General features: G+C 36.6%; 2 protein-coding genes across 7 annotated transcripts in view; both read right to left on the bottom strand.

Moving 5' to 3' along the window:
* LOC110023291 (DNA repair protein recA homolog 1, chloroplastic) overlaps positions 1 to 15,515 on the bottom strand; it is a 28,896-nt gene extending 13,381 nt beyond the window's left edge. The window contains exons 1-4 of one of the 2 annotated variants that reach the window (XM_020722615.1): positions 15,407 to 15,515; positions 13,496 to 13,661; positions 12,115 to 12,206; positions 11,960 to 12,035 (exon numbers count right to left, since the gene is read on the bottom strand). In XM_020722615.1, coding sequence (XP_020578274.1) covers positions 11,960 to 12,035; positions 12,115 to 12,206; positions 13,496 to 13,661; positions 15,407 to 15,495 — 423 coding nt within the window. In that variant the 5' untranslated portion in view covers positions 15,496 to 15,515. Of the gene's footprint in view, positions 1 to 11,959; positions 12,036 to 12,114; positions 12,207 to 13,495; positions 13,662 to 13,752; positions 13,829 to 15,406 lie in introns of those variants that run through there. The other variant, XM_020722622.1, reaches the window with a different exon arrangement.
* Positions 15,516 to 16,385: 870 nt separating this feature from the next.
* The window catches only part of LOC110023258 (protein RRNAD1), a 29,366-nt gene continuing 20,833 nt past the window's right edge, over positions 16,386 to 24,918 (bottom strand). For 4 of the 5 annotated variants that reach the window (XM_020722575.1, XM_020722600.1, XM_020722593.1 and 1 more), the window contains exons 12-15: positions 17,723 to 17,930; positions 17,194 to 17,258; positions 17,029 to 17,072; positions 16,388 to 16,464 (exon numbers count right to left, since the gene is read on the bottom strand). In XM_020722575.1, the coding sequence (XP_020578234.1) occupies positions 17,727 to 17,930 (204 nt within the window). In that variant the 3' untranslated portion in view covers positions 16,388 to 16,464; positions 17,029 to 17,072; positions 17,194 to 17,258; positions 17,723 to 17,726. Of the gene's footprint in view, positions 16,465 to 17,028; positions 17,073 to 17,193; positions 17,259 to 17,722; positions 17,931 to 24,918 lie in introns of all 5 variants that reach the window. The other variant, XM_020722585.1, reaches the window with a different exon arrangement.

Below are 24,918 nucleotides of genomic sequence, written 5' to 3'. Positions count from 1 at the left end.
CAAAAAGATAAGTATATCACTTGTTAGTAGGCTTAACTATCCAAACTTAAAAGTTTATGACTCTATTTTGGTCTGCGAATTTTATAGCCGACAAATTCCCCTATCTAATGCACAGATTAGACAAAATTTAGATTAGTTCGAGTTCTTAATTCCCTATAGAGGCAAACCCCTATAGTTAATTACATCTTAGACAACCGACGTCACCTAAGAAAACTATCGATTAAGATCAAGTTTTCGTCTTCAAGTATTCAATGTTTAGACATTCATGATTGTTTATAGGAAAAGTCAAATGGGATAGGTTCAACTAGGAGCAGTTATTTCTGGAATCCAAATGAGCGAAAAGTAGGAGATGTCGAAGATACTGAATAAGATTCAGTGACATCTCAAACTAACCTATGATTTGAATTTACATCTTTGAAAGGGAAATTGTGTGATGTTTCGGTCCTGCAAGTTATTTAAGACTTATATCTACATTTCAGACTTATATCTACATTTCATATGTAAATGACCAGAGAAAATAAGAGGAATTATGTCGTACCGAACGACGATCTCAGAATCCTAAGAAAGTTTAGGACTTATATCGTACGATATAAAATCGTAGAAAGTCCTAAGAGATAGTGTATGGATTTACGTCGTACTAGACGAACGACCTCAACGCCCTATAGATATGTTATTTAACTCTACGGAAGTTCAATTGGAGCTCCTCCTTCCGTCTTCTGTTGTTGTCTCGACCGTTGTCCGGAGAAGAATCGTCACCCACCCGCGTCGTCGTCTCGTTCCGAGAAAAGAGATAAAGAAAAGAAAAAATCATGTCTCAAACGGTCTATCCTAGGGTGTCGTACAAACATGCTAGGAAAACAATATTTAAAAGTATGAATACAGATGAATGTCTATAGTACGATGCAGTACAGGAAAGGAACAACTGTGTAGTAAAGTACTGTAACAAGAAAAGACTGAAGGAAAACTATGAAAGTAAAGTAAGTACAAAGAAAAGAAATACTATGCAGTAAGGAAAAGAATATACAGTAAAGAAACAAAACTGAAACAACTAAGTGTACCTGATTAATTTTGGTGATGCTACAAAATATATTACAATTGCATGATATAAAAAAATTAGATAAATATTTACATATTTTTTTAAAAAAGATTTAAGGATAAGCATATGAAAATTTAAAGTGGGATATTAGCTTTTAGTTTGAGGTTAGGCTAAAATTAGATTTTTCTTTTATCTCGATCCCACAGGCAACTGATATATCGAAGTCAACCTATCAATATCAACTAGAGGTCACCAACGAATCACCCCTATAATTAGGCAATCCTAGACCCTTGTTGCTTAATGGATCGGTAAACCCAAATAGTATCTGAACTTATCTTGTTAAAGGTATAATGTACTTATGTGAGATAATATCTGAACCTATCAAGGTGTAGTGCACCTATGTGTGATATTAGGATGAGTGATGTGTAGTAGTATCTGGACTTATCGGGGTGATCGGGGTGTGGTGTGTAGTATCTAGACTTTAAAAAAAAATGTAATATCTATTCTTGTGGTGTCTGATTTGTGGAGTGTCTAGTGTGTAATATGTGATGTGTTACAAATGTAACATCTGTCGTATGGAGTGTAATGTGTAGTGTCTATTGTGTGTCGTGGTACTTATCATTTTGTGAAGGTAGTATCTATTCTTGTGCAAGTGTAGTATTTGTGTAAGACCTGCAGTATTTGTTCTTTTACAAGTGTAGTATCTGTCCAAAAATCTGTAGTATATGTTCTCTTACAAGTGTAGTATCTGTGCAAAAATATGTAGTATCTGTTCTTTCCTAACTACCAATTCTCACGCATTTTGAAAAGGGTTAGATCTGTCGACGACTTAAGGGTGAAAGGGCATCGCACTAATTGCGTATTGATTTTATATTTTCAGCTATAGAAGAGCTGATCAACGGTTCTTTGCATCATTGTCTGTTACTCCGCACCTTGAACTCATATCCCACTTTAATGCTTCATATGCTCCCTTTTTTTTAATGACAATTTATTATCCAAACGAAATCAAAACGTATAAAGTCCCAACATAAACTTTCACAATCTCCAAGTTCAAATGAAATGAATATAAAACTTGCTATAACACCCTTCTGGTAGCTAAAAGAACTAATTGCAACTATCCCAACAAGATATTAAAGGGAAGTTACACTGTAGTCAATCTGACTCAAAGAGTTGAACATTTCAATTTTCTTAGAATATCAAACAAATGTACATGCCATCCAAATCTTTCTCGCAATAGGAAAACTATCAAGCCAAAATAAAAAGACCCAAATATATATTCTCAAATAAGGCAGCAAAAAAGGGAACCACCATTTGTATATCTCAAACAAAGGAGCGGCTATGGGGGCTAACCCGAGTCCACTTACAATATAAAGAAACTACAAAAGAGGGCACACGGCGAGGGACAACAGAGGGAGCAAACAAAGCCCAAATTCAGTAGAGAAGCAAGACAGCATAACAAGTAAACCTAAACCCAATTTAATAAAAAAAAAGAAAAAAAATAGTATTTCTGATCACAATTCAATCCAAAAGATTCAAAACTGGACCTCAAGAAATGGAGAAAACAAAGCAATACTTTTAACAACAATTCATCCCTAAAGAAACCAAACCCGAGCCCCAGCAGGGAGCAACGAAAATCTTTTCCATATAAATTTAATTTCAAAGAGTTAAAACTGAGCTCAGCAAGGAGCAAGAACCCAAACCAAATCCCAGCAGGGAGAAAGAACCAAACCTGAGCCCCAGCAGGAGGCAAAAACCAAAATCGAGCCCCAATCACAAGGCAAAACTGCAGCCTATCACAAGGCAAAACCGAGTTTAGTATAGGGGTTAAGCTAACCCACCAAAGGACCAACACCAAGCTCAATACAGAGGCCACATTAAACCACCAAAGGTCAAAACCGAGCCTCAATTACAAGGCAAGACTACAACCCCAAATCTGATATTAAAACCAAAAAAAAAAAAAATGATCTCAACATATATATTCGAAATATGAGCAACAAGAGGAGCAAAACTACAGTCTCAAATCTGGTATTAAAACCAAAAGAAATAATCTCCAATATGTATTCAAATAAAGCAACGAGAGGAGCAAAACTACAGCCCCAAATCTGGTACTGACACAAAAATATCCTCAACATATATATAGTCGAATAGAAGTAGCAAAGAAGACAAGAAACCAATCTCCGACCAAAGCAAGCCAAACCGAGCCCCAGCAAAGGGGCTAGCAATAGAATAATGTTCTGAATACAACCCAACTAAGAAAAAGGAACTGAACCAAGACAAATCCCATATAGAACTGAACTTAATCTCATACAAAACCAAACCAAATCTCAGACCAAAACTGAACCCAGCACAAGGGCCAAATTGAATCACCCGGAGAAATAAAATCGAGCTTCAATCACAAGGCAAAACCATCAAGAATTCCTGATGCAATATAAGCCAAACCGAGCCACCAAATGGATATCCATATTATTAAAACAATTCCAATATTGAAGTTCAAATAAGGAGAGCTACAGGAGACATAATTGGGTCTTCACATGAGGGCTAAATCAAATCCACAAATCTTCATTTTGAAAACAAAAGCAAATGCCCAACCAAGGAGCTCAACACAAAATTTCCCGTGAATCAAATAAATCCAAGAAACTCCATGTTAAAGTAATGCAACAAGACAATAGTAGTCAAAAGTACTCAAATATTTATTGAGATTTTCAATATATCTTTCCAGCAATCTTCTAAAAATCTACTGCATTACCTCCAATATAAGTAAAGGTGGCTATAATATAGATATTCATGAGAAAATTTATTTCTTCATCAAAGAGACAATCAAGCTAAAATATCATTTCCATTTGATCTACCAATCTCATAATCCAAAAGAGATTATCGCATGGACAACTAATCCAAAAATTAAACAGCATTCTAGAAGTAAATAAAGTCTGACCTTAACTCCTTGCTAACGCAAGAACGAGAAGAGTTAGAAAACCCTGAAACAGAAACTCCCAACAGAGAATGAGCTCTCAAACTGTCTCTTTGAAATCTCCAGAAAAAAAATCAGCCATCAAAATGCTTCCCCCAAAGGGGTATTTATAGCCATCGAGAGGACATGTGCTCACCGACAGTGAGAAAAAAAGGGAGGTGACGAGAAACGCCCTCGAGGGTAAGATATTCATCAAGATTTAAAATAGAAGGTTACCAGATCCATTCAAGCAGGAAAAACCGTTAAAACCGGTTACCGGCGAAGCAACCGGTGAGGCAACCGACGACGAGGGTCGGGAAGGAGGAAGATGACCGGAAGACCGACAAGAAAACCTCGAGAATCGGTCAAGAAAAGAAGAGAAGAAGGGATTCGGCTAGGGCACGATTCTGTCCCAAGAGGAGAGTGGAAGCTTCGAGAGAAATGAAAATAAAAAAAATGGGGTTTTAAAACCCCTTTTTACTAAAAAAAATATTATTTTTTTTATTAAAGAAAATATCAAATTTTATGCGACTCACTTGTGCGCAGTGCCCCAACAAAATGAGTGTCCTTCCTAGCTAAAATTGACGTTCCGGACGTGTTGGCGCAACCCGTTTCGTCATCCGGGGTCATCCAGACAAATTCGTCAACGATCATACCAAATTGACCTCAATTCATGCGCGTCACGAAAAACGAAATTATTTTGGTCTGATCAGAGCCGTTCAACGAATAAAAATAAAAATGTTGATCGGTCCTTGCCTAAACGACAATCATAGTCAAAATACATCGCTCGCGGTGGCAAGTCAGACGTCGCACTCGTCATGGTGTTCACCTATGTCCTTCAAATTCCTATGAGAACTCAACAAGAATTTCAATATGTCGGGTTTCATCGACTTAACTGGACGTTAAGAATCAGAAACCGTCCATATGAAACTTCAAAGAGCGAAGAAATGACTTGAATTTCTAAATATTTTAGGTCCCGGTCTAGTCCTCTAGGAGAGTCAAATAGGAAACCATAATGCTAGATTTTAGGTTCTAGGAAGAGGGAAAGAAAGAAAGACCTCAAAATTGAGGTCAACATTATGGCTGTTGTTTTCTTTCTTCTTGTGGTGTTCCTAGCGACGTCTAGACTGTGGGAGAGACGACTACCTCTCGAATAGTAAATTAGATTTATATCTTGCTTTTTTTTTCCTTTAATTGTTGTAAGAGCAGTCCTTATTTGTGATTTTCCACCTATCTATTATGATTTCTTCATGGTTTGTTCGCTGATTTTGGTGTCGAGGCGTATCAAATTGGTATCAGAGCAGAGATCTTGGTGGAATGACAACAAAGAAAGCTGATATGCTAGAAGGGGAGGTAGAGCAAATCCGATAGGGAATGGAAGAAAGGTTCACAACCATGGAGGACATATTTTCTTCTATTGAAAGTCGAATAAAAAATGGATTTGAAGGCATGGAAGAAATACGGGAGATGATGAAAAAGCTCATGGAGATGCGATCCAAGGCCATGTCGATCGCTCCAGTTGCAAACCCTAATTAATTGTTGATCAGGGAATCCTTAACCAAATCAAAAGGGAATGAGATCAAGCGAGAAGACAATGAAGAAAACATCATCAAACTTCAAGAGCGTCCCCCAAGGACTACGATAGTTGGGGGAGTGAGACTTCCGATGAAGGGGGATGGGTTGAAAATTGGAGAAGGGATGGAGGAAGGAGGGAATTGGGAATGGAATATGTTTATGACCGCAAGAGGGAGTTTCATCCCAGATACATGAGAGGGAATTCCAGAGTGAGAGGAAGTTGGGGTAGAGATGCAAGGGTCAAAAAATTGGAGATGTTAATCTTTGAAGGGAAGGATGTACATGAATGAATGTATCAGGTAGAGCGATACTTTGAAATCAACGGGTTGATTGAGAAAGAAAAGCTCATGGTAGTAAGATTATGATTGGAAGGGAAGACTTTAGCGTGGTTTCAGTAGATGGAGGCAAAATATTTAATGCACTCATGGGAGGACTTTAAGGATTGCTTGTTGGAACTTTTCCGAGTTATTCAAAAAGGAGACCTACACGAACAATTCTATGCTATGACTTAAGAGGGTGATTATGGAATGCCAAGAGAAGTTCGAGCTCTTATCAATAGGGCTGTCAAAAAAGCTCGTTGTTCACGAACAGTTCGTGTTCGGCTCGTTAAGTAGCTCGTGTTCGGCTCGTTCGTTAAGTAAACGAGCCGAACACGAACAAATTTTTAAAGCTCGAATTATAAACGAGTCGAACACGAACAACTCTTTGTTCGCTCGTGTTCGGCTCGTTATGGCTCGAAATAAAAAAAATTATATAGCTATTTATATAACAATACATTACATATATTATTTATATATTAATATATTATATATATTTATATCTAAGTTTAAATCATAACACCTCATGTGGCAGTGTGGTTAGTGCATTCTTTTGTATATATTTGATCCAAGTTTGAATCTCATACTTTACATCTATTTTTCTCAATTTAAGTTTAACGAGTCAATTTAGAGTTGAACACAAGCCGAACACGAACACGAATATTTTAATCGAGCCGAACACAAATATACTATTTACGAGCCAATTTTGAACACGAGCTGATTTCGAACATGAGCTATTTCAAACGCGCGCTAGCTCAAGCTCAGCTCGTTTACAGCCCTACTTATCAGAGTGGTTGAAGGAGATTTCTACAGCAGGATTGGAAGAAAAGTTCTTGAAAGACCTAAAGCCTGACATAAGTGCAGTCATCCACCCCTTGAGACAGTGTGGATTGAGAGAAATGATGGAGCTTTCCCAAAAGATGGAGGATAAGAAACAGGCGAAGAAGACCAACAAAGGCGACAACACCGGGGGATTCTACAAGATCACTATGATAGCCACAATACTGAGGACCCAGACGACGTCATTTCTAAAAGAGACGCCGAAAGAGAAGAGTACCGAACTTCAGCCCGAGGGTAATTTCAAACGCTTCACAGATGTAGAAGTGCAAGACAAAAGAGTCAAGGGATTGTGTTACCGTTGTGATGAGAAATACACCCCAGGACACCGTTGCAAGGAGCGCATCCTTCAAATCCTTGTCTCCCTTGATTCGGTGGTGGGATTTACCTTGAATCACACCATGAAGGCGAGGGGATGGATCGGGGAACAATCAATTGTGTGTTGGTAGATAGCAGAGCCACACATAACTTTATCTTAGATCAGGTTGTGGAGAATCTAGGGTTAAAGCTGATAATTACAGAGAGCTTTGGCGTCATTATGGGGACAGGGAAGGTGGATAAAAGTTGAAAAATTTGCAAGGGATTGGTTCTGACACTACATGGCCTACAGGAGGCGTAAGACTTCCTTCCTATAGATTTGGGCAACACAGATCTGATTCTGGGGATGAAGTGGTTGCGAACTTTAGAAGAGATGAAGGTGAATTGAAAGTCCTTGACGATGGAGTAAAAATGTGGTGTTGAGAAAAGATGTTAGCTTAATCAAAACCATGGTGACACTCAAAACCATGGTCAAGTTGATTCGGGGAGCAGGAAAGGGTTACTTGGTGGAGTTGCAGAGCATTGAGGAGGTTCGAGATTCAGAGTTGGCAGAGTTTCCGAAAGGGGTCGAGCAACTTCTATAGCAGTTTACTGATATTTTCCAACAGCCAAGCGGGTTACCACCTCAGAGGGAGTACGAGCACGCTATTACATTGAAAAAGGGTGTTTCTCCCATCAACGTCAGACTATATAGGTACACCCAGATTCAGAAGGATGATATAGCGAAGCTGATTCGGGAGATGCTCGAGGCTGGAATTATCAGGCTTAGTGTGAACCCTTTTTTCAGTCCAATCCTGTTGGTGAAGAAAAAAGATGCTAGTTGGAGACTCTACGTGGACTAACAGGTTTTGAACAAAGAAACTGTATTGGACAAGTTTCCTATTCCCGTGATTGATGATTTACTAGATGAGCTTTATGGGGCAGGTATTTTCTCAAAAATTTATCTTAAATCAGGGTACCACCAGATTAGGATGAAGTCAACGGATAGGCACAAGACAACATTCAGAACGCAAGAAGAGCATTATGAGTTCTTAGTGATGTTGTTTGGTCTCACCAACACCCTGATGACATTTCAATCCCTCATGAATAGAGGTTTTCAACCTTATCTTCAGAAATTTGTCTTGGTTTTCTTTGATGATATTTTGATCTAGAGCCGCACAGAGATAGAGCATGTGAAGCACCTGCAGACAGTCCTGGAGACGTTGAGCAAGCACCAATTATATGCTAACTTGAAGAAATGTTCTTTTGCTCAGTTAAAGGTGGAGTACCTAGGACATGTGGTAACCAGGCTGGGGGTAGTCTTGGATCAATCGAAGATTGAGGCTATGGTTGATTGGCCCTTGCTAAGGAATTTGAAGGAGTTGGAGGATTCTTGGGACTCACAGGCTACTACCGGAAGTTCATGAGAGGATAATGACAAGATAACATGGTCATGGACGGAGCTGTTGAAGAAAGACAATTTCAATTGGGGGAAATCAACAACACAGACATTTGAGCATCTGAAGAGGGCCATGACTAGCATATCAGCATTAGCACTTCCAGGTTTCGGTAAGCCATTTGTGGTGGAGACAATTGCGTCAAGATATGGATTGACAGTAGTGCTCATGCAGGATCAACAGTCGATTGCTTACTTCAGCCAGATTCTGACAGCTAGAGCGAGGCTAAAGTCAGTATATGAATAGGAATTGATGGTCATCCTCTTGGCCATTCAGAAGTAGCTGCCTTAATTGTTGAGGCGACATTTTTTTGGTTAGAACAGATCAGAGGAGTTTAAAGTATCTTTTGAAGCAGCATTAGTTGGTTGAGGAACATCAGATATGACTATCCAAGCTACTAGGGCATGATTTCAAGATTCAGTACCGACTAGGATTGGAGAACAAGGCAGCTGACGCACTGTCGAAAAAGGTGCAAGAACCCTAATTGACGTACTTATCTGTACCTCTGATCATAGATTGGGAAGCCTTAAGATAGGAGAGCGAAAGTGATGAGGAGTTGAGGAAGATAAGAGCTGAATCACTACAAGATCCGAACAGTCATCCAGGATATGCATTAAGGGGGGAAGCAACTGCTTCACTAGAGGTGATTAATGTTACCCAAGTCATCGGAGTATATTCTCAGATTATTGCAAGAGTTTCATGACAATGCAATAGGGGGACATTCAAGGGTGCAGGAGACCTACAGTCATCTGGCAACAGAACTTTATTAGGTAAGGATGCGTAGAAACGTCAAGGATATAGTGACAAAATGTGATATATGTCAACGACACAAGTACTTGACCATAGTATCAGGAAGATTATTACAACCATTAACATTACTAAGATAGGTTTGGAAAGAAGTGACGATGGATTTCATAGAGGATTGTCAGGGTCAGAAGGGTTCACAGTGAACATGGTGGTCGTTGATCGCCTGAGTAAGTATGCACATTTCATTCCCTTACGACATCCCTACCCGGCGGCCTTGTTTATCCGGGAAGTGGTCTGTCTGCACGGAGTACAGTAATCGATTATTTCGGATAAAGACAAGTTGTTCCTCAGCCACTTCTGGAAAGAACTATTCAGGTTGCAAGGGGACAATCCTCAAGAGGAGCACTGCATATCACCCCAATACTGATGGACGGACAGAGGTTATCAATAGGAGTGTGGAGACATATCTGTGTTGTTTTGTTTCTGATATGCTGAAACTATAAGCCAAATGGATTGCATGGGTCGAATATTGGTATAACATGCGTACCACACTGCATCACAGACCACCCCTTTCAAGATATTATACGGGCGAGATTCACCTCACTTGATACATTATGGGCATGACGCCACACCAATATCTAGCGTGATCAGTACTTGGAAAAGAGAGGATATTAACAGAGCTCAAGAGGCATTTACTGAGAGCTCAATAAATCATGAAGAGAAAATTGGATGAACACAAGAAGAGATGTGCAATTTGAACCAAGGCATATGGTCTACTTGAAGTTGAGGCCCTATGAAAATAAGACATTGGCCAGAAGGAGGAGCGAGAAACTTTCACCATGATAATATGTATCATATGATGTGATGACATGCATCAGGGAAGTGGCTTATCGTTTGAAGTTACCACGATCGTCCGCACTACATCCGGTCTTCCATCTATTACAGCTGAGGCGTGCAATTAGAGATCATACACCCTCACCTACACTACCGCCGACGTTGACAGAAGAATTGGAGGTGATTTTGGAGCCATTATAGATCAAAGGAGTGCGCCAAAGAGTAAGGGGAGCAAAGAAGGTATTGGTCAAATGGAAGTGGCTACCAGACTAAGAATCAATATGGGAGGCCTACAAGGTTATCCAAAAGCAATTTCCATCCTATAGAGAAGTCGAGCCTCTCTGGATTAGTTGAAGGTAAGTCGTTCCTCCCTAGACCGTCTGAAGATAGCATTACCAGCCCACAGGCAGTTGGTTTTGGCGACAGACAGAAGCGAGGCGAACAGGGAAATTCGCAGAAGAAGGAATTGGAGGGGTGGGGTCCACTAAGGCCATAATCACCTATGCAACGAGAAGAAATTAAGGGAGTTTAGAGGGAAAGTTAGGAAGGAAAGTTTTTGAAATGCTGGGAAGGGACTCTATTAACGGGAGAACATAAGTTTTTGCTCTTTTTTTATGCATGTTTTTGTTGTGGCTACTATTTTCTTTCATCTTATGGTGTTCCTAGTGACGTCTAAATTATGAGAGAGATGATCTACCACTTGAATAGAAGATCAGCATTGTATCTTGCTTGTTTTCCTTTACTTGTTGTAATAATAGGCCTTATTTGTGTTTTTCACCTATCTATTGCGATTTCGTCATGGTTTGTTTGCTGATTTTGTGCCGAGGCGTATCAAAAGCTAAACTCCATTTTAGGATTCCGATCAAGTGGTGCATTAAGAAAGGGTGAATAATTTACTTTTCAAACTAATTCATTCAAGTGGAATGCTTTTGAGGATATTAAACAATCACCAACAGATAACACTAAATAAGATAAAAGAAAAATTTTGCCAGCTTCCTTACATTCAAGCTTCAAAATCTTGTTAAAGTCATTCTATTGAACAAAATGCCTAGATATATTCTTATAAAATAGAAAAATTTAAAACACTTATTAAAAATAATCATGTTATGAGTACATAATTCTACCTCATCTAGTCGTACTTTCTCAGGCAAATGACAAGTGTACGCTTCATCAAAGGGATAAAAGCTTTTTTTTTTTCAATGATTTTTCATTTTTTTCCCTCGAAAGAAAGAAAAAATAAGAAGTATTTCAATTCAAAAGTAAAACCTCCTATCTACTCATAGTAAGCTTATACACACAACACACTGGAAAGAACAATACTTAAATGCATATTTCAACACAAAGGGATATAAAAACCCTAATTAAGTTTTTTCAAGCCTATTAATACATTAATATAATCAAAATGGCGCGATAAAGGGACAACAAAAGCTTTTCTTTTATAGCTTTTACTTAGTTAAAATCTCTGCATGAAAATTACCAAAAGGATGTGAAAAATCATGATGAAATCAACAGTAACAGGCTTGTTGAGAAAATAATTGACATGATGCAGAATAGTTCAAGAATTTGATGTTTTAAATGCCAAAAAAAGTCAATAATACTAGTTAAAGATAAAGTACAACTTTAGATTGATTTCATAAGCAACCAGAAACATGAAACTAAAATAAACAGCTAGTTTACGGTCCTGCTGGATACTACTAAAATTTGGCAAATTGATGCAGAAAATATTATGAATATAACCAAGTCAATCAACCTGCCAGAAATTATTTTCATCCAACCTTTCCAACATCTCAATTCAATAGGTTAATGTTAAAAAAGTATCAGAGAAGTTAGATGAAGAAGCATCATAATGATTAAAGGCATAAAATAAACCTCCCGTAAGCTGAAGATGACAAATATGATATGAAGCACGTACCTCTACAATTCTTCCTTTCGGAAGACCACCACCCAAAGCAAAATCCAATGTCAAGCAGCCACTTGGGAAAGTCTCACTGAACAATGTGAACTGTAAAGTACAAATATTCTTCCAAAAGGTAGCTCCAATGGATAAAATAAGAAATATGAACATACACTAAAGCGCCGCCCATACTGCCTAATCTTGTAACACTTCCTTTCCCAAATGAATTATTGATGTCATTCATAGCTGCTTCCAGTGCTTTTTGCTGCCATGAAAATGATAGTTATTTTCTAAATTCTGCACACACACACATAGTAAGACAAATAATCTTTTTACCTTTGAGTAGCAGAGACAAATTCTTCGCAAACAAAACTCGAAGAATGTCAAAGAAGCTTATAAATATAAAGTATAAATTCTGGAGAAATTATTTATGCATCGAAATTGTGATAGAAACTTCAAGAGTTGGAACAAATGAAATTTGGTTGTTAGAAAGAGAACTGTTCCAGGGACCCATAATAGATATGGTAAGGGTTCATTAATGAGATTTTCAAAAAGGCCAAGAAAATCAAACTAAAATGAACGCTGCTTCTCTAAGCAAGCAGATCTGTAAATCAATAAACAAATCACAGTTAGTTTGTCAAAATAAGGCCAGATATAATTTGATGCGCTTCTACCTTTACTTAGCCTACTTGCTTGTTGAATCCATGAAAATAAAAGAATTAAGAGTTGGCTCATTCCCTGCTACGACTTTCAGATATGACTTTAGGGAAACTGCAAACCCTAAACCCATCTCATTCAAGATGCAGCTACTCACAGGTTGACAATAAACTACCTTTCTATATTACTTATTATCCATTAGTAATTGTGGCTGGAAATACATACAATCAGGGGAAAAAACTTCAATTTTTCTAATAAATTCATATCTCACAGCCAATTTAAGCATAATCATCTCTTTTTGTTATTGACTGGCTGTTTTACTACAAATTAGACTGTTTTGACAAAAAAGAATTGAGAAATATCAATGCAATTCTAGGAAGTATCCAATTAGAGAAATAACAATTTCAGAAGATGGTGGTCAAATTTTTTAAGCTAACAAAACCTGGATATTTTCCCAAAGAACTATAGTCCAAGTGAACATCCAACTACACAAAAACTTAAGTTGCAAAGTTCAGCTTTTAAAAAAGATCCAAAATTTCATATTGCATATACAAATACACCATATCCTATTTTCATCCAAGCTTCCACTAATTTCTATTTTTAGAAAATTTATCATATGCTAAAAGAGTGAAGCAGTACAAATAAAAACATAATGCTTAAAACAATATCTTCATCTATATTTATCTGCATCTGCATGCTTGTACTAGACAAACTTTGTCATCAATGTGTTATCAGCCCTAAATATACCTAACAACATTGATACACTAAAACTTTAAATCCCCCCACAATAAGTCATGCAACTGGACTGATAAACAAAGGAAGTAAGAAAGGGATTTCGACAACCAATCAACTGCAGGACATCTACATGACCTCTGGAGAGGAAAGCATGGAACTCACCCTCTCTATTGCTCGAAGGTCGGTATCACTAGAGAGAGCGCCGTTGCCCTTGATGTCAAACTCGCACCGGACTCTTCCCAGCTTCCTGGACGAGACCAGCACTGAGTGTGGAGCTGAAACTTTCGGAGAAGAAGAGAGGAGAAGACGAGGGTTTTGGGGAGGGAAGCTGCACAATTTAAAGAGGGAAGCAGAAATCATTTCTTCGAAGCCACAATAGTGACGAAATGGGGCAAGAAGAAAAGAGGAGTTTTGACAACTTGAACATTTCACTCAAAAAGCTCTGCGTGCGAAATAAAGCTGAGATGGTTAGTCCGAGCTCCAGTGAGTTGTTTAAGAAGCTCTCTCCTGCTTTTTTACTAATTTAATGGGCCGATATAAATAAATATTTGTTCATTCGTGTTCTGTTCATTTTGAATCGAAATACTACTAATCAATTATATATATATCTTTGATGAATAGTATGTTAAAATAAATTAATTGACTACAATACTATAAAGATTTATTATCAATTAAAAGTATTAATGTAGAAAATAGAATAAAAATTATTAAACTAAATTCAAATGATGTTTTAAATTTTGCCTCAATCATTAACATCTTCTGATTATATGATTAGGATTCTCAAAATGATTCTTTGTTCGTGAACTGCTAGTGTTCGGCTTGTTAAGCAAACGAGTCCAACACGAACTTGCTTTCTAAGCTCGAAATATAAACGAGCCGAACACGTTCGGCTCGTTTACACCCTTAGTGCAATCCGAATAATAAAAAAAAATTGCATATATACCACACATCTCTTATGTATTTACATATTTAACCCCTACGCCTCAAATTTTACACATACAAATGTGTTACTTTTTTTCTTCCCTGATCTTATGTTACTCCATCGTTTTTTGTTCCTAAAACCAATCACTTAACCATAATCATTTTTAATTTTATTGCTTATAGTATTCCACGCATCATTTTAGTATTCTTATATTATAATCAACATGAATATTAATGGCTTTTTTTCAACTTTTAAAAAAATATAAATCTCAAGTCTAATTGAAACTTTATATTTTATGTTTAAGCAACAACAATATCCCATCACATTATCACATAAAACTCCTTAAACATTGAACCTTAACTCTTAAGTTATATGCATATTTGTTTCTTAAATTTTCTAATAATAGTGTACTCAAAATAGTCCCATTTAGACGCCACTTTATTTTCTCATAACAATAAATAATAATAGTTAATTTTATATCCACTAAAATTATACTTGTCATTAATTAGAATCATAGCTTCTACACATGAAGGCATGTTTCTTAGAAGTTCAATTACAAATATATCCATAATTCTTATAAAGTAATTTAAAAATAAGTTAAATCAATCCCAATCATGTAGATTGAAATTGAATATTTCATCAGCCTGGGAATGAAAAAGAAACCTGCTACATTTTCATAAATTCTTTTGAATAATATATGATTAGATTTACATTGTTAATACTAATTGTGATATCCATTGGCCAGACAACATCAAAATTTTTAGGTAGAATTACTCAAATACAACTAAATTCCTTTGTATTTACATATCTAACACCTATACTTCAAATTTTACATAAATGCCACCTTATACATGAATCTTAATTGTATTTCAGCTTTTGAAAGTTAAAATGTTAGTATCGTTTATATGATATGAAAGACTTGGGTGGCATGAATATAAAAATATAAAATTTAGGTGTTAGATATATAAATACAAATGAATTGGGTAGTAAGTATGTAAATGCCCCAAACTTGTAAGATCATTCCATGCAAAATGCACTTCCCACAAATAGGAGATGCCGGTTATAAGTACCAAAGAAAAGGCATGCATGTCATTAGCTGAAAAATAACAAAACCTTCGGTGCGTTACATTTGATTATGCATCCTGACTAACCTTTTTCTTATCAGGATGCATTCTGGTCTAATTCTATCATATCCGTGGACGAGCTCATATCTTCCTGTGGCCGGAAGGATCTCCATCATCGACAAGGTGCAATAAGCATAAGTTGGCAGCCAGTCACACAGCTTGCATAACAAAAATAAATAGTCAGGATTCCATGCTGCTCTTTGATCATCATAAACCCAAAAACCAACACTACCAGATTATGGGTATCATGCCATCATTAACATATTATGTTCAAGAGTGGCTCAGGCACATCGACATCTAATCACAACCTTTTTATAAAAAAGGGAAATCTACATAGGTAGCACACAATTCTTATGTATTTACATATCTCACACCTAAACTTTCATATTTACATACATAGAAGTTCAGTGTTTTAAGCCTTGCCCATGCATAAACAAGTGTATTGGACTTTAAAAAAGTGATTTGGTGCTATTTTTTAGGTGATACTAAAGATTTAAGTGATGTGTGTGTGTAAATTTGAAAGTTTTGGCGTCATGGGCTATGTATATAAATGCCCCTTGAAAAAAGGCAAAATTTGAATCAAGCTCGAATAATGGTGGTGCAATTATCCATCAACACCTATTCATTCGCATTCCAATGCATTTGGCTGACACCTTGAGAACCATTAGATACTCCCGATGTTATAAGAAAAAAAACATGCTTATTCATCTTATGTATCAGTACCGAGTTTAAGGTGACGGTAAGCCAAACTCATAAAAAATTGTTGTCCCTCCCTCCATCCCTCCCTCTCGACATATTAAGCATCTGGCGAAGCGGTTAGGTGGAGTAAAGAAAGATTTCACATGGGATGGAGAGGATCTTCATGGAGGAGAAAGTGGGGAGGACAATGTGGGAAGTGAGATTTAATTGTTATACAAGTAAATATAAATTTTTAGGTATTAGAAATAAATCCCCCTTTTAGCTTTTCTAACTACAGAAAAAAATTTCTACTATATATCCTTCGAGCCTTGTTTATTGCCAAGCCGTTCAATTTAGATAACATAGCTATCCTTTTGTCAACATAGCTATCCTTCTGCATGAGAGACCTGAAATAGAAAAACCACAACACAATCAGAGGATCAATTTGATCTTATAACTTGATAATCTGATATCACTTCTGCAAACATGTTTTCTATGCTTAATCTGAATCCCCTTTCCTTCCAAATAATGTGCAAAAATAAAATGAAATGATAACAATCCGCATATGAGTTGCAAGTATGGCAATGTATTATAAAAGATACTACATGCCTATTGTCAAACTTGGGAGCTTTGTTATATCACTACCACTTAACTGTCAACTGAAAACCTTCAAAATAACCTTCATAACAAATGTCTTTTCTCATAAGTGTATCGTTAGCATGCAACTTTCATTATTTAAACTTAAAGTTAAAAATTTACAATATAAAAAGGATCCTTCCTCCATCGTACGTATATTTCCGTCAATTGTCCTCAAATAAAAAGAAATCACCACAAACGTTAAACCATGCATAAAAAAAGCTTTGATGAACCTCAATTAACCAAAAATAAACCTCTACAAAGCTTAAGAAAAGGATAAAAGTGTGTAAGAAAAGAGTTACTGAGAAGAATTATAAATGACCCCACAATTTTACCTTTTTTTCTAAGTGCAGAAAGGCTGATTATTCTGAAACACTATCTGATGGTGAAAAGAAACATCAGAACCTTAATTTTAACTTATGAACATTGCTTAGCAAGCCAAATCTCTTAAACAGCTGGATCTACTGCTGCAAAAATCATTCTCCAAAATAAAATATTACCTCATCCAAAATAATTGTGACAACAAATGCCATGTAACTTCTAATCTTATAAAGCACAGCTTCTCCTACAAGGAAAAAGATATTACATCAGTATCTTGATAATCTGAACTTAGAATCAAAAGCATTATATCAACCAGTCTATTGTTGTTCACAGCAGAACTGATGTTAGTTCAAGAGAAATAACTAAACAACAGTAGAAATTTACATTTTAAGCATAAATCAGCTTCAAGAAAAATCTTTCTTAAGGGTAATCCTCTTAAAATAAAAAAGAATCAGAAGAAAATAATTGCCACAGCCCAACATTGATGTGTTTACATAAGGACATCTGTGTGAGTTTTTCCTATACTCAAAGTCATATTGAAAAGGGCATTACACTGGTAGAAAGTAAAAGCAGGCACTTTTCAAGGGTTCAGGTTACTTTACGAAGGAAAAATAATGATTTTATGCAACTCAAATCAAACTGTCACGGCGCAGTACTATAGAATTGGATCAAATGGATACACAGAAGCTATAGAATTAGAACAATTACCTCTTTATGTAATGACCACATTTGCATCAATTTTTCGAGCCACAATTGCCATATTTCTGGGTGACAGTGCGGGATCAAATAATGGAACCAACTGTGCTTCCACAAAATTACTATGCTCTTGAAGAAATAATAATCGATCGAGTAAAATATATGTTTCAAGCAGTGGACCAAAGGCAGCACGTAAAGACCAATATGGTCCTATAAAATCCTGCATGAAAAGAGTGAAAGAGTGATGATAAGCAGGAATAAGCAGGAATGAATAGAAGATAACTGGCAGGGTTTTCCAATCAACCAGCTTCAGAAATATCACCAGAATAAGACAACATAATAGAATATGAAACTAAGGTACAGCTCAGTAGCACCTGCAAAAATAACAATATCGGGACTTAAATATCAAATACAAAGATAACAAGCAACAGCAGTTTCAGAAAACCGAAATATCTAGCTGGTGCATTAACCATTTCTGCCCAAGTCAATCCACCAGATCTCAGGTATTTGGTTTACGCAAGAACAAAGAAAAATTCTAATACTAAATAATTAATTATCTAAATTTTGCAAAAAAAAAAAAAATCTTCACACTCACCCTCTGATGAAGTCTCAGCCCTATATTTCTCAAATTTACAATATATTCATTTTAGCATTCTCTTTGGGTTCTATCTTTGATAAACCTTCACAAGTGGCAGACCGCTCAAATTTTGAGGCCTTTCATGGCTAGAGTTTTGATTGAAATGGACATAATATTGAAGTTCGAAAATAAAATGTGGATTGACTTAGAGTAACAGAAAGTACCTTTTAAGGGCAAGCCCCAATTATTCTTTCTGCAAATTTTTTTAATACAACTTCAATTGTTTCAAAGCACAACTGAATATGAGAAAATGAAATGCTCAGGAGTAAAAGGTCAGACAGTAAAATATTTGGTGTTGATACATCACCACACTTTAAGTTGTTCTCAGAATTTGAAATCAATCGATGTCCCTTCAGACCCTTGCGCCTGTGGGCTCCGAAAATTCACAATCGCTCCCCGATAACTCTCTGCATTTTATATTAATTTTGTTTTGTTGAGAGAGCTTTGGAGGTTCAAATTTTTAGAAGTCAGATTGGATTGTAGATAAGACACAACCCAAAGATTTCGCTCTCATTTAACGAGGACTTATATGAGGTTTGAGGTTTCCTATGGGCGCAAGCCCCTATGATTAATTACCCCTCCCGATAACGGGAGAGCACTTTCGATTAAGATTAATAATTAATAATTGAATATTCAACAAATAATAATAACAGACACAATATTTAAGTTGTAGAATTTATCACTTGAAGCTTAAAGCGAATGGTGGGGGAATAAAGACGAAACCCAATCAAGATCCTATGGTTCCGTCTTCCTGGGTTGTCATGATCCCTGAACTACTTAGTAAGATGAGGTAATCTACCCAACCTGATAGAAGGATTCTCATCAGTAATCATGAGTTGCATCATCCAAGATATCACTATAGATCTGGGGTGAATGTTTGTCTAAAGAGACAAATTTAAGTCGACCTTAACTAACAGAAGGTTTTGTGCTAATCAATTGTACATTTATTATTCACAACTCAAAGGGTAGGAAGCTCTTGGGGAACATACGAGATGCGGTCGTGGCCGTAATATAATGGCGTCATTTGACGACAATCACCCGATCAAAAAGCTCTGGTCGTAACCGCTACATTTTGATGACATTTGACGGCAAAACCACGCAAACAGAGGAATCGGGACACGTCCTTATTGGCATACAATTACTTTAATTGTGAATATATTGAAACATATGATATGACATTTGCTCTTTGTGAGTTGAAGTCAATCAGCAGTTTGTCACCCTCGACAAACTGTTGCGGTTGGTGTATGAAATTTGCTTTAGCTTTTAGGAGTAAATTTTAGCTTAAATAATTAATTGGTTACTTTGAAAAACTTGATTTTAAAGATTAACTCCTCCGCTTGAAATATTCAATCAAAACGGTCATCATCGAAGATATGAACATTTTAAAGCTTTTATACTTAAATGGGAGATAAATAGTTTTGTTAGTTTAAGTTTTTTAAGATATAAGTCCTGTCAAATCCTATCGTTACATGTAGGAGGATTAGACTAGTGGAATGATTTGGACTTGTAAATTCTTATTTTAGATTTGGATTTAAAACTGCTAGACTCATCAACTCCAATCATTGCTAGCAGGAGGATCGGATTAGTGGGATCAGACCTACAACCCTGCCCAATAGACAATGAGGCCCAATTAGCCCGCGCAGCATTCTCGAACTTATTAGTTGAACAATCAGCACATTGGTTGGAGCACATGCGGGCATTCAAAAATGTGCAAATGGTTTGTTTATATAGACACTTTAAAGCATATATAGCTCATGAGTATCTCAAGTGGTACTCATCTAAGCCTTAAAATTGCGACTCAAATTTCAAGATATTTCATTTAACTTAGGAGATAACCACAAAATTTTTATAAAATTTGAAATTATTTGGAGCTTAAAATATTTGCACAAGTATATGATTTTAGGCTTTAAAAGGAGGACTGTCCTCTGGTCACTAACAGGTGCATTGTGAATCTGATGGCGAAGACGATTAACATATGTATTTGAGCTATTTTAGCTTGAGTATTTGGTGTCTTAAGGCAAGTCATATGACTTTAAAACATGAACTAAATTAAATAGCTCACATGAAAATTTTCATTTTAAGCTTTATAAAATACCGTCTTTTGTATGCTTGTAAACATGTTGCAAATCCAGTGGATGGACATTCAAATCAAACATAGCACCTCAATTAGGGTATTTGAATTTCAATTTAAGCTTAGCCTTGTGAATTTTGGAACTTTGATTTTAACCAAATGTATTAAGTTATGTTTAAAAGTATAAATATTTAGTACTTCAGTCACTTCAAATGATTCAAACATAAACGTTTAGATTTAAAAGGAAATCCAAATTTTTGGATTAATTATAAACCCTAAGTCTTAATTTTGAAAGCTCGATTATCTATCGAGACTTAAATCTAAAAGTTCTAATTAACTTTTATTTTAAACTTTAAATTTCAAGTTTGAAAAGCATAAAAATTAATAAAAAAAGCTCTAATACCCTAAAATTTAAAAATCCAAATTTTAAAATATTTTAAAAATCTAGAGAGCTTAAGGGTCGATTTGGGGCAGTTGCAGCTTATCCAACTGATTCAGATAAACAGTTTATCCTGATAAACTGTTGATCAGCAACTGATCCGGATAAATTGACTGGTTGTTTGGTTTGTGTGTTTGAAAAATAACTGATTTGCAGTTGTTTCTAGATAAATGATCATTATGTCTCTGATCTGGATAAGCTGGCCATAATCAGTCATCGGTTCTTCCTCAATTTGATCTGTTTTATGGTTCTTCACATCCTAATGGATACAACTATTTAACTAGCAGACTTACAAATATGTCATATAATCTGGTTAAAATTCCAAAATATTAGAAACAAATTGTAATGATCCATGATTTTTTTTATATGACTTGCGAATTATATAGGTTTGAAACAATTTCAGAGAACATGTCTAGCAGATAAACTCAAGATACGATCTACATCAAGAAACTCATAAACCAAATTGACTTAGAATTTATAGTAGAAATTGCAAAATTTAACCCAGGTCTCCAGGAATTTTTTTTCTTTACTAATTCAACACTGTTAATGACGGTTGAAAGAAGAAAAGTCAATTGAAAAGGAAGAAAAGATATCCTATGATGTAATGAGACGAGGTCAGACGCTATCGAGTAAAAACATCAAGCAACTTTAGAAAATCCTAAGATCTACAAATACCAAACTGTTATTAAGGACAAAAAATGCCACCATTATAACAAAAAATATAGAAACTCGGCCAAAGAAAACCGATCAACAATCCTTAAATCCTGCTACCAAACAACCCCTTAAAGTATACATTCAAAGGAAGGGAGTGCGAAGGAGGCAACCACCGAACCCACCTATCGTTGGTGACCTTGAACAAGCGGAGTGTTAGAGGTTGCAGAAAGTTGAACCAAATTAGGACAGCAATTGCGAGCACAACGGCGAACCACATCGAGCCTAGGGAGGTCACGGAGAAGAGGATTTTCACTGGGTTGTATTCAGAATTTGCTCGAATTGAGCAGTTCGTAAAATCACATAGAAACAACTGTTTGATATTGTCGGCGAGGAAAAGTGGGGGTTTGGAGGAAAAGTCGCCCGTGAGAAGCTGTCGGTCACAGGAATCGAAATCTCGTCGCCCGCCTCGGAAGAACGTTTCAATTTACATATAGATTTAAGATATGAAAATCAACCTGACCCCATGTTTTTATGAATATCAAAATGAACCCATATTTTTCACAGTTTAAATGAAAGAACGCTTTACCTCAAACCCTGTATCTATCCCGAGGGATAAACACAAGACTTGAGGATGAGACTCGATCAAATAAACTAAGATATATATGACGTTCGTTTAGTCTGCGAAACTGTTTTATTTGCCGAAAAATTCTCTTATTTAATATGAAAAATTAAATAGAGTTTATTTTAAATTGGGTTCAGAAAAGCTTCCTATAAGGGCAAGCCCCTATAGTTAATTACATCTTAAATGACCAAAATCACTTAAGAATAGATAAAAATCTACTCTCGATAAAAATCAAGAAAAAATTATCTTCAAGGACTTCAAAAAGGATAGAACTTTTCAACGAAATCGGACAAATAGGTGTGCAAAAGGGAATGATTCAAACTTGAAACATTTATTACAGAATCCAAAGGAAAAAAAACTAGGGGGTGTCACAGATCTAAAGGAGATCCTCGGTGACTTACCAGTCTACCCTATGGTTTGGCTTCAGTTTCGATGAGAAATATTCAAGTGTTTTATCCTGCCAATTTTATTTAATTAGGGCTTACATTCGTGTGAAACGATCACACAAATAGTCTGAAAGATGTAAGGATTTAAGTCGTGAAGGATGACAACCTCGGAATCCTAAAACGAGTTAGGGCTTAGATCGTACAGCAGAGCTACACAAATGTCTAACGAAAGGATTGAGGATTTATGTTGCACTAGGCGAACAACCTCAAAATCCTATGGATTGTTCTAGGAAAGGAATGGTTTAGCTGGGGAAGACATGTTCTGCTGTTGAAGATGGTCGTGCTGCCCACCGCGCTAACTCCAAGCTCCTTGTCGTGACGAGTTTAAGTTTTCTAGAGTGTCCAGTTATAATGTCAAATCAAACGACCTTATGGTAATAGTCCTCTAAACACCCTATATAAAAAAAACATGCTTGAGGCTATACAGTATAAAATGTGCAGTACAAGGGCAAACAGTAGAAAACACAATAAAAGAAACAGTGTACATGTCATACATGACAGTAGCAGGTATGGTAGAAGGAACAATATAACATGCTATATAGAGCGGTAGCAAGTACAGTAAAAAAAACAATATTAATATGTTTTACAGGACAATAGCAGGTGGAAACAAAAATAATATAACATGTTGTACATAACAGTAGCAGATATAGTAGAAAGAATAGTATAACATGTTGTAAAGGGCAGTAGCAGGTATAAACAAAAATAGTATAATATTCTGTAAATGTAAAACGAACCTATACACCCGTGGGCTCCATTATTTCTTAAATGTAGCAAGCTGAAATCTATTGCAAAAAAGCAAAGTCTGGAAGAAAAGCCATTCAAGAAATTCGAAGAAGAGTGTGACGACGACTCATGACCGAAAACTCGAGAAAATCAACGAGAAAAGACTCAAGTAAACATCTTCAAAAATCTCGGAGAAATCTTGAAGAAAAGAAAAGAAACACGAGTGTTCTGTCCAAAGCTTCGATAAAACAAAAAGTTCAAGTAAGGGGGACCACAAGCACTTGTGTAGGGCTAGGCTCAAATATATGCATATGTACTCGAGGGTCCACGAAGGCTACTCGGTCACCCGAATATATAGAACCCGTCACTCGTCTAGAAGTGTGTCCTGAACCTCACCCAGAGGGCTACTTCCTAGCCTAAACATGTATTCGTAAGGTGGACAATCAATTTTAAAAATGTATTTTAAAATTTATGTTTTCGAAATGCACATAGGTCTCAAAAAAGATATTATCAAATTTTATTTTATAGCGAGAAATATATTTTTATTCATTTTTTTTTTTGAAATAAGTTTTAACAATTTTTATTGTCCACAAGTCGATTACGCTGTTGGGGGTGGGACTGTCAACTATCTAAGGAGGTTCGAGCCAACTCCCGCTAGACTTATGTCGGTGAAGGATACTGTTATCCTATTGTTCATCAAATATCTGGATCTTTATGTTATAGAATAAGACATCTTTCTGCTCTATCTTCGGTGTGTTTTTATCATCACCACCCTACACCCCAAAACAAACCACTTGCGACCTTGCTTGATGGTTTAATGTATAACAAAAGACTATACGTGGACACTTATGCGTCAAACATAAGCGTCGAAAAAATGAACCAAGAAGCAAGGAAAGAAAAGAACAAAAATGGGGTGAGAGAGAGGAGACACTGATCCATCTAAAACACTGAAAAAGAGAATAGATCAGTTCTCAAAACTCCTATTAAAAAGACCTAGAAAAGTAGGGCCCAAAGTCTTTCCTAACAAACATAAAAAGTCACTTTGCGCTGATTTTTCAAACCCCAAAGACGTAGGATTAATCAAATCAACCAAATGCTCTCCAGAATGAGACTTAGAAATCTCCCAAACCTCACAAAAGGAAAATGATTAGAAGAATACTACCACTAGTACTCCCAAACTCATGCAAGAAATCAGAATCTTCCAACCTTCGAATTAATCAATAGCCTCATATATCAAATAAGCATAAAATCTTCCCATAAAACCAAATAAATGCTCACGACAGGGGTCAATACAAAGAGATGAACATCAGGTAAGGCTCTCGACCAGGGCAACAAAAAGGAAAGGGGGAAGCTATTAAAGCTCACGGCTAAGGGCAGCAAGGGACAGCTACTAAAGCCTGCGACCAAAGGCAACCCAAGGCACAAGTAAGGCTCACGGCTAAAGCAACCCAAGGCCAAAAGAGGTTCACGGCTAAAGGCAGCAAGGGACAGCTGCTAAAGCCCACGACCAAGGGCAACCCAAGGCGCAAGTAAGGCTCACGGCTAAGGCAACCCAAGGCACAAGGGGCTCACGGCCAAGGCAACCCGAGACATAGAAGGAGAGGAGGCTCACGGCT

The sequence above is a fragment of the Phalaenopsis equestris genome, unplaced genomic scaffold, assembly GCF_001263595.1.
Source record: "Phalaenopsis equestris unplaced genomic scaffold, ASM126359v1 Scaffold000002, whole genome shotgun sequence".
NCBI lineage: Eukaryota > Viridiplantae > Streptophyta > Magnoliopsida > Asparagales > Orchidaceae > Phalaenopsis > Phalaenopsis equestris.
Note: the sequence above shows the minus strand (reverse complement) of the source record. Positions and strands in the feature narration are given on the sequence as shown.